At 35.8% G+C, this 10979-nt stretch overlaps 1 protein-coding gene across 1 annotated transcript; it reads right to left on the bottom strand.

Annotated features, from left to right (window-relative positions):
- Positions 1–608: 608 nt before the first annotated feature.
- Positions 609–10910, bottom strand: LOC105443728 (CUB domain-containing protein-like). The gene is made up of 6 exons (XM_011677272.2): positions 10604–10910; positions 7516–7670; positions 7075–7123; positions 5377–5453; positions 2117–2459; positions 609–908 (listed from the first exon to the last, which is right to left on the bottom strand). Exons 2-6 carry the CDS (start codon positions 7567–7569, stop codon positions 649–651), a joined length of 783 nt encoding a protein of 260 aa, XP_011675574.2. The 5' UTR covers positions 7570–7670; positions 10604–10910; the 3' UTR covers positions 609–648.
- Between the last annotated feature and the right edge of the window lie 69 nt (positions 10911–10979).

Raw genomic sequence — 10979 nt, 5'->3', positions numbered from 1 at the left:
GTTAATTGACGCAAATGAACAGTTTGTGTTCCCCGGGATATTGCAGATACTGCCTGTTTAAAGGGCCACTCTAACCCAACTAACATAGCCTTTCAAAACATGAATACACCTCTACTTATTTATATTTCAGTCTCTGATTTTTCAAATCTCTAAATTGACCAAAAAATGATAATAACGCCCCTAAACAAAAAGGTATACGGTCACGTGGCTTCATTGCGGGAATATCCGATTTGTCGTACAATTAAAGGATCTTACAATCTCATTGTAATTCTTGTTTAGGAATGACGAAATTGCCAGAAACGTACTGGGATTATCTAGTGCATATTATTTTTCGGATAAATGTCTTCCCCCCAATTAATATCATAGTTAGCCTTTTAAATACATTTTAATGCCTACATCACCTTCCGTTACCCCGAGAAGTCTCATGCAGTGACATCATATGCCATTGCGCAATACAGCTCCGAAACTGGGCTTTTTTTCTGAGCGTTCTGAGTCGTCTTTGTTTAAGCTACATTCTAGAATCATTGATGATTTCTAAGAAAAATCGTTTTCATGTTCGAAATCTCTGTCAAAAATTGTTACATGTCTTTAAATTAATTTTTTTTTTATAGCCCGTTTTTGTTAGGGTGGCCCTTTTAAGGCCTGATTTCAAATCACCGGAATATAATGGTTGCATGTTGCTGTATTAGTGAATGTTAGATCACTGGCATCCGATCCCACGATGTAGCATAATCTACCCACACTGTTGTATCCAAATGATTTACAATTTGCAGTCTGTGCGCAGGTCATAGTGCATGCGATGAGAGAGCCTGCCTGACCTGTATCGAAGACGTACTGAGGATTGACCTGCTGTGCCGACCTGTAGAGTTTGTACAGTGATGAGCTTATGTGTGATGAACCCGAAGGAGCTGGAAAATAAAATATAAAGGGTAATTTATACAAAATAAATAGAGATACTAGAACTAAGAAGGGAACACAATTAACACAAAGAAAAAGGAGGGGAAAAGGAATGACAGAGAGAGAGATAGAGAGAAACAGAGAGAGTCAGAGAAAGACAAAGAGAAACAGAGAGAGAGAGAGGGAGAGAGAAACAGAGAGAGAGAGAAAGAGAGAGAAGGAGAAAGAGGTAGCGTGACTGAATACATAATTGATTATCATGAAATCAAAACATTTCAACTCTCAAACCTATTTTTATTGGAATCATTATTACCTCCTTATTATCTAAGGAAAAAAATATGTTATTGACAATCTAGATAAAAGCAACGTCGTTTATTAAAGTGGCCATAAATAAAAAAAAAACTTTTGCACACTATGCGTCATTTGCTGACGTAGGACTACATCAGTGAATGTCGCGTGACACGCCGCGCAACTTGCTGATGTAAGAGTGATGCAGAAAAGGAAAGCTTTTGAATTATTGGCTCAAGCACTAGGAATTTCTTCACAGGAGTGGTTAGCACAGTGAATAGCGCAATCGAAGTGGCACTTGGTGTGCAAGTTAGCATTGGGAAATATAGACTGACGTTGCGTCGATATTGGATGCATTACGAATAAAAAATCTAGCCGTCTGATTGGTCGAAATCGGAGTCGTGATTTTAGCCATTCCTGTAAAGAAACGAACAATGCCATTAACGGTCATTAGTTCATGATGAAATCCCCATCGGTTTGCGTGTTAAAAGTTACTTTGTGCGAGCGCGGATACCATACGGTGCAGTGTGTGTGTGTGATTCCCAAATGATTGTAACATTTGGTCATCTTATCAGCGAAGATTAACAGACAGTGTCTCAGATTTTCTGTGATGATTAAACCAATCTTTATTCATATCTTTATCAAGAAAAGGATAAGGCAAGAATTCTTTGTAGATATTTGTGTTAATTTGATATATGAAAGATATATCGACTGCTTTAATATTCGAATCTAGCTGTTTTTATACTGGGTCTCGGGGACGTTGCACCCTTACTTGACCCCTCATAGCGCCGCTCGCCCAGGCGCACGTCTTGTTCAAGGCAGGATGCAACGTCCCCTTGAGCCTAAAAACAGCCAGGCCTCTCATAGCAGTCGATATACCTCCACTAATATTCGTGCTGCTAGGGAATAGAAATGTCCATGAATAAACTACCTATTGGATGTGTGGGTGGCTGCGTCGATGTAGCTTTTGTTGTCGCTGCTTCTGTCACTGTTGTGGCTGCATCTGATGTTGTAGCTTTTGTTGTCGCTGCTTCCGTCACTGTTGTGGCTGCATCTATAGATGTTGGCGGGTTGGTAGTGGCGGCTGTGGCTGCAGGGGGATCGGGGGTCGGGGCGTTGCAGAGGTCTGTATCACAGCAGGTGACGCAAACAGATCCAGCTACCCCTGTGCACTGTGTTTTGTAAATCTCTTGTTCATTGAGGCACGCTTGATCTTGCTTGCATTCCATCTTATACGTCGAGGCAGCCTGGGTCCTGATCTCTGTCCTACAGATCTGCAATCGTGAAATAGTATTAGTTATTTTAGTTTGGATTAGTATACCGCTTAATGCTTCTTCGATGTCTTTAACGCGGTTGATTACCCCGATCATCGAATTCACCTTTAGAGGTATTATGTCCCATTTGCAGACCAACAAAATGATTAGGTTAAATTCCAATGGCATTTGAAAGACAATACTAATTTACAACTTCCCTCAAAATAAAAGGGCTTGAAAATGGCTTTTAGTGGGAAAATAACGAACATTAGTAGTCAAATCGACTTAAGTGATTGCAATCACCTAAATAATTTTTTTTCAGACTCTTTTACCGAATACACAAATATTCAATCAGTTTAATTTGGGCTATTACACATAGTGGGTTATTGATGTAGACAAATGCTCATGTACCTGTTACAGCTCATTTTATACATGTTATCACCAAAGAAAAATATATGTCAGTCAATCAATGGTGTCTGACAGTGAAGTCTAGAAGGTAAACAAGTTTCCTTGCATAAGTTTAATACTAGGACACGGCTAATGTTTACATTTCACAGATAGGACATACAATGACATTTTCATAATTTCTGCAAAGTTCTACAGAATTTGATGTTGGCTGCAAAAGGGACATATTATCTTTAAAGTGCTGCTACAACCGACAACCAATGTACCAAATCTGGACTTAACTAGGAGGTCCCAATCAGATAAACCTGGTTTAAAGTGGCACTATGGAGACTGAAGTCTTGCCAAAGGGCTTTAGACTTGAGGTCCTTTTGATCCATAGTCCGGTGACGAAATTAATCGACTGGCATTATTTGTTTTCTTCTTTTGGTTGTCATTATTATGCTCATAATGCCATCTTAAAATTTAATTTATCGAGATAAAAGAGTATTCATAATAGTGTCTTTATTATGCTCATAAAACCATCTTAAAATGTTATTTATCTAGGAAACAGTATGGGAATGTTGTACATGGGGATGCTATATAGCCAATCAATTAAACTTATTAAAGATTAAACAAGCTTCTTGTTATTATTTTTTCTTTTTCTTTTTACAGCATTATCATATCTTTTGCGTGCGTCATTTTTTTCTTCCATTAATTTCTCTTTTTTTATTTTTTTATCTCGCTCTGTCTCTCCCATACCACTTTGATCCCCGCTGCTTATTTTTCTACTATTATTCATTGATGATGCCCTTTTCCCCCTAGGATTAATATGACAGTTGAATGATTGAATGATTCCATACGCTTTGAATAATATCAGTTTTCCCCCTTTCCTTTTCTATTCCTTTCTATCCACCCCGTCTCTCCTCTATTTTTTCAATCTGGGGTATTATTGCAGGTCCTGTATCACAGCAATATGCACACAAAATATCGATTTTGCTGACTAGGGTAAATAAGAACCAAATATTAATATTTATATTATTATTATCATTTTAACTATCATTATCATTATTTTCATTAATATTATCATTAATAGTACATTGTTCATAGTAGTATTCATAGGCCTATTAGTATTAGTATTGTTATTACTATTATTATTATTATTGATATTGTTATCATTATTATCATTAATATTATCATTGTTTGAAAATATCAACATTTAATACAATTTGCCACCAGACTTGAGAGTAATAGAGTGGCATTCCTATGGTAACTATATTGATCATGCTAATTCAATATAATTGATTTCCGACTGTGCAAAGGGTACTGACGTCATATGCACACCGTTTGTTAATCGAAACATGATTAAACATTACGTTTGCTCGATAAAAAAGATTAACACAGATTACACTTGCTTGTCAAAACATCAAAACGATTATCGTGTAGTCAGAGTCGTTGCTGGAAATGTCTGATGATAGGGAACATTTGTAAGTCACAGTGGGGTTCACTAGAATCCTCGATATGATGATTATATTATAAGTTCATGTATTAAGCGCAAAAACTAGCTTGTATTTTTTCATGTAAAATAAACTTGTAAATATCATACAGATTTACCCAAAGCTCGGTTATTTCGGCGCATTCAGACAAAATAATATTTTATCCCCAAGTTTCGACAATCACGATAAGTGAATCGTGCAGTATTGTACTTATTGATCACTCTCTATGACTCTTTAGCTTCGTCAATATAGTTATGAGAATTAGATATAAACTTCAAATCTATCAAGAAGGCATGATATTGTCATATTAAAGCACTTCAAGAAAAGAATGTAAATATAAATAATTACACAGCGTGATGAGGTTATATGCACTATAAATAGAGAGCTGTTCAATCATTTGGCAATTACTGTGCTAGCACAAGGATGGTAATCAATAATAGTATAGAGACGGACAAGGTTTATTATGATTGGTGACGTAGGGCGAGACCAGCAATGGACACTGGTATCATAGGGTAGGGGCATCGAAATAACATTGACAATAAAAAGCAACTGTAGAAGCCCTCTGACTTGGAGGTGGCGGAAAGGAGAAGAGGGGGGGGGGTATTTTCTCGTCCTCTTCTCCTTCACCATCTTGCTTTTTATCTTTATTATATTTCTTTTTTCCCCTTCAATTCAATAGGGGCACATGCCCTCACCCCTTCTCCCTATAGCTACGCTGCTGATTGCGATGTCAAACGGAAAAATTACACATGGGATGGTAAAAAACGAATTGCTTTCCGAATTAATTACGTTCCTCTCTAAATTACCATGTATTCACAAATATCAATTATCAAAAGGAAATGATTTAAAAAGTGTCGGATTAAGCAGAAAATATACCAAACAGGCACGCACACACACATACATATATACACACACACGTACACACACATGCACGCACACATGCGTGCGCGCACACACACACACACACACACTCTCTCTCTCCCTTTACTTCGCTCGCTCTCTCCCCCTCTCTGTCTCTAAAATGTTAAGCTTGAATTTTGCCGAAGATCAGTTCTCCCTACCTCATTAGAAGCACATACTTGAGTTGAGTCACATTCGGCTAATGAGTTGACGGTTTGGCAGACCTGGCATTCTATTCCTGTCAAAATGAACAATAAATATAAACATGAGATGCACATGACGATGCTGATAAAGCACTTATACAATTTTAAGGATTGTATAGGCCTATTCGTATAAAACAGGAAGACTGAATGAATAACTAAAAATATGAATGAAACAGATGGAACGTTTATCTAGATTGCTAGATGGTCTTTCTGGCAAACACAGACAAATATTTGATTATGTTGAGAAAATTTGTAGTCTATAGAGATCCATGTTATGCTAACAAATCATAAAGTGATACCAAAACCACACGTTTGGTTTATATGAAACTTCAATATTTTTGTTATTAAAGCCCCTTAAAGTGTTTTGAGCCTCGAAAATTTGATGGCAACATTTCACATAAATTGTATCATAATGTCACATTTCTGCAAGGATTTAAGAATCACATGTGTTTGAAGTCGAATATTAATGAGAAAATACAACATCTGGGTTTTTCTGCGTACAACAGAAAACCGAAATTATTATTAGTATTCTTTTATTAATATTTGTCTTTAAACAAATTTTTCATAATTCTTTTTTCTTTTTAATTATTATTATTATTTTATATATATATATATATATATTTTTTTTTTTTTTAATTTTTTTTTTTGTATTATCATTTTTTTTTCATTTTTTTTTTTTTTTTTGGGGGGGGGGGGGGAGGAATCCTTGCAGAAGTGTGTCTTGAATGACATCATTTTTCACATTATGATACAATTTAAATGAAATGTTGCTATAAACCTGTTAGCGAATTTGGGGCTCCTTACACTTTAGAGGGGCCTTAGGTGTCCAATATAAAATGTTAGTTTTTTTAGGATAGGGTTTTTATTACAGATTATTTTGTATCATTCCTACAAACGTTGAGTGGGGACGAGGGTGTTATAAACACAACTTACAGAAAGAATAAATGTTAGCTAAATGTTATACATTAAACAGAAACAAAAATCGTTTTAGGTGAAGCAATGGCCATTCGAAATGTAATTGGATAAATCCACAACAGTTTTTGCGTCATATGCCAGCCCGTCAAAGGCGGTAATTGGAATGCAAATACATGTTGTAGCACTATCAATCATTTTTATCACGTCGCATAATTATTTTCATAAATTGATTAGCTGTCTAAAATATTTGCCTTGTCATGAGAAGGTCTGTGACTTATTTGTTTGATGACCTGTGTATGCTTCCCTTTGTATTCCTCTCTGTCTCTTTGCAATTCTACATTCCCACCTTTCTAAACCTCTTCTCTTTTTCCCTCCCCCTTTTACCCTCCTCCAATTTTAAAGACTGATAATCTAAACTGTTAAGGGGAAAAAAAAAAGAAATGTATTATCCTTAACATCAGAAGAGACGACAGGTTTGTAGTTCTCTTTGTAGCAACATATATCATTTTTTGTCATAGTTCAGGTTGTTACTACACACATACATGTATAACCCACGCACACACTCCTACATACACTTTTAAGTGATTGATTCAAAATAATAGTGGATACATAGTTGGACAGCAATATTGCAGAATCACACACAGCCGCGATCAATGCGCATAACTCTCATTAATCTAAATTATGGTGGTCATGATGGTGGATAAATACAAACAAAGTTAAGTAAAAACTCTAAGTGCTTACCAGAGCAAAAGGAGCCCCAACTTAGGACTTGTATGACCACAGCAATCCTCTATGGAAAGATAACAGAGAGCATCAAGACCACATTTCGAGTATAACATCATTAATATATGGCGTGTATGAATAACATGAGAAGAAAAAAAAAGAAATTAAAGAAAGGAAAACCAAAGAAAGAGAAAAAAAAGGAAAAGAAAAGAAACGAAAAGAAAGACATCCTTGTCAGGTTACCCTTAAAAGCAAATGTAAGTTGTGGCGATTATTCACAAGATTCCTGAGCCTCAAAGTTCATATGAAATCTGTAATGCACATATTGATTCAAACAAAATGACTCTTGCAAACACATCAATGGCAGGAAATAAACAGAAATCTTATGAAGAAATCACGAAAATCTACATCGACCGACATCACTCATTATATATACAACATTTGTTTGATAATACTCACGCAAATTGTTAGTAGACTACCGAGGTTTGTGTTTGCATGATGCCCGAGTTCCATTGTATTCTCCTGTGGCCTTCTTTCTACCTCTAATCCGATAACATCGATTTCCAACCGGTATTTATTTCATGTTCAGCTAGGGGTTGTTAGGTTGGTTCTTTCTGTTCATGGTAAAAACATGCAAATGAACCCTTTTTGTGTCTTACTGTCCTTACATATACAAATGCTACTACATTTATCACAGTCACTTTTCCTTCTTGAAACATACGTATCGACAATCAATCATATTGATTTATACTACATTTAATATGAGAGCAATTTAAAGGCGGGCTATTCTACTGACACTTCTTCAGATGTACGTAAACAGCCATTTGCTGCTCACAATACACCAGTTTACGGTTACATCAGTGCGCATGCGCAGACATAGGCGCCATTTTTATTGACGAGTAAACAAATCCAATGACCTAGAGGTCAGTGGTATTTATGCGTAAATTAAGATTGCGCCCATGCAAATGATGATGTGCGCGCACAACGCAGCGCGCAGGCAAGTGATGTCATCATAATTTGCATGGGCGCAATCTTAATTTACGCACAAACCACTGACTTCTAGAGGTCATTTGGTTTGTTTACTCGTAAATTAAAATGGCGCCAATAACCATAAACTGGTGTATGCCCCGATGTATCAACATCAATGTTCCACAATGCATTACCAATTGCATCACCAACCCGTGAGGATGCTTGGGTGCAGGAACCGGAACTCGCTTTATGTACGCATTCACCGAAAGGTGGCGTGTTACTTTGTGAAAATACTTTACAGCAGAGGTAGGGATGTCGATAAAATACCCTGCCTGTAAAATCACATTGAAGCAGGGAATGGATTACTACATGAGCATTATTTTATAACGCACTGGGCGAATCATATTATTGAGTATTACCTATTCACTATTCAGTATACTGTCTATGCCGATTGTCACAGGCAGTAAGCCAGCGAATGTGTCAATTCGCTAGAGTGACAAGTACAAGGTTACTTACAGACTGAAAATTCACTAGATATAATACTTATATCAATAAATCAATATCAATATGATATATACGGTGTAAGTAATAGTACTCTGGACATTTTAATAGTTCAAGAGTTTTACGGGCTCATAAATCACATATTCGTTACCTAGTTTATACAGTAACTTAATTAGAAAAATGCCAACCAAAATAAACTGAAATCCAACGACATTACAATTGTTTCTCACTCGTTTTTCATAAGAGAAAGTGAAATTATTCTCACTTTCACTCCTCTCTTCATCAAAACAGCTTGGATATTGTACAGTGTATTATCATTTGTTGAGGGTGCATCATGTTTCTAGATAAAGCAAGCATCAATGTTGTATAGGACCGAAGACATGGCTATTAAAAGATGTCAAGTCATTGTATTGAATCTAGTCATTAGATTATTCATAACGTAGGTAAGGTACATACGATAATGACAAATTGTGACCTCGAGTCTGACATCTATATATTTTTTTTCTTCTCTCTCTTTCAAATGTATCTCTCTTATCCTTTCCCTCTCCCCTCTTCCACTATTTCACTCTATCTTTCTTCTTTCTTTCTCAATTTACTCATAGTGATAATCATTATGATTTTTTTTCAAATATATAGTATGCTTATCCTTCACATTAAATATATCAAATATCAATTTTAATCGATATCATTTTAATGTAGTATTATATATTATTATACCATTTTTACATTTTATGTGTTTTTTCGTGAATTTGTCCTACTTTAACTTATTACTGAATTTGTTGATTTACTGTTTTTGACGCATTTGTATATGTCTTAATACGATGTGAATTAATTATTTTCAGTCTTCGGACTTGTTATTTCGTATATTTTTGATAAAATCAAAATTGAATTGAATTGAAATGAATTGAATTGAATCGAATACCATAACAACGACGTGAATATTGCTCTGATTGATCAATAATTTGCATCAAAGAATTGACACGCAAAAACACCCTAAAACACACTCACACATCATCCACACTTACGCACCCTTTTTTTCTCTCTTTCCCTCTCTCACTCTCTCTCTCTCTCTTCCTCTCTTACACACAGACTCTCTTTCTAGTATGTCTATTTCCCTCTCTCACTCTCTCTCTCTCTCTCTTCCTCTCTTACACACAGACTCTCTTTCTAGTATGTCTCTTTGTCTCCGACGGTTTTTCTCCATAAATTTTTAAACCACCTTGCATTTCTATTCTTTGATTACAATTCTGCATTTATTAATGTTGTCACGTCCTTTTTCATTACGCCTCAACTTAGAAACAGTTATTAATGTTGACATGTTGACAGCTATATGATATTTTCATGAAACTGGTCTCATGCACGATTACAAAAGACATTATTGCAACTGAACCGTACGTAGCAACGGGAAAATGTTATAAACTATTTGTAAAAGAATACTTATAGGTGAGATGTAGTAAGGGGGAATTGAATGAAGTTATCTGTGTACATTTAATTCGACTAAGTATATAAAACTATGAATAGAATTATATGAATTTATGACAAAACAATTGAGACGAAAAGTAAATTATATTCAGGACTGTAAAGAGACGTAGGTTTTAGTCATTTAACGTCTCCACTCCAACATTTGTATAGTGACATTGTCTTCATATATTAAACTAAATTTAGTTGCTTTAAATCTTTATTTTTCTTGATAACTGATAGAGTTTTAATTCTACTTTAAGGATAGTCCTCCCCTATAAACATTGACATATGTATTGATTACAAAATGACACAAGTATACAGTGGATGAAAAGTTATTGCAAGATGCTAGCTCGTTTCGTTTGATCGCGAATCTTGGGACGGGAACATTGGCAGTCGGGCAAATGACGCCAATCCCCCTCCCCCTCCCCCTTCACCACAATGTGCCCGTTAGTCTATGCCGTTTGGATCGCATATGCCCATTCCTGAGGTTACTTTACTGCACATTGAAGCTTTAAACAATTACAGAGTGTTGATAGGTAAAAACTGTCACCAAGTCCACTATGAATTAAGAAACAATAAATTGCATACATAAATCCCTATGTTAATTAATACTTACATGAATATTGTATCCAACGATGTATTCAGTCCTTCTTCCAATCTTGACTGTTATTGTATGGTGTTTGACTGCGCACTTCTGTGCTGCAACTATATACTATTACTAGCAAATTGTGTTTTTGAAACCTAAATTCAATAACACATTGCTCGCTACGATATTGATCCTAACACGACCGCTCAAATTAATCCATTGTACGAAAATTCCATTTCAGCGTAAGACCTAGAAGACCAGCGGACATCGCTTGCTGGTCAGTGGCGGATGAATATTAATGACCAGAATGATAAAACGTCGAGTTCTTTTGTTATCTGCATATCCGACGTTAATAAACGTAACTGATAGCCTCCTACAGTGACCAGTGAGCAGAATTGATTTAGTG

This window comes from Strongylocentrotus purpuratus, unplaced genomic scaffold (assembly GCF_000002235.5).
Source record: "Strongylocentrotus purpuratus isolate Spur 01 unplaced genomic scaffold, Spur_5.0 spur5_scaffold_7, whole genome shotgun sequence".
NCBI lineage: Eukaryota > Metazoa > Echinodermata > Echinoidea > Camarodonta > Strongylocentrotidae > Strongylocentrotus > Strongylocentrotus purpuratus.
The sequence above is the reverse complement of the archived record's forward strand: the minus strand, read 5'-3'. Positions and strand labels throughout refer to the sequence as shown.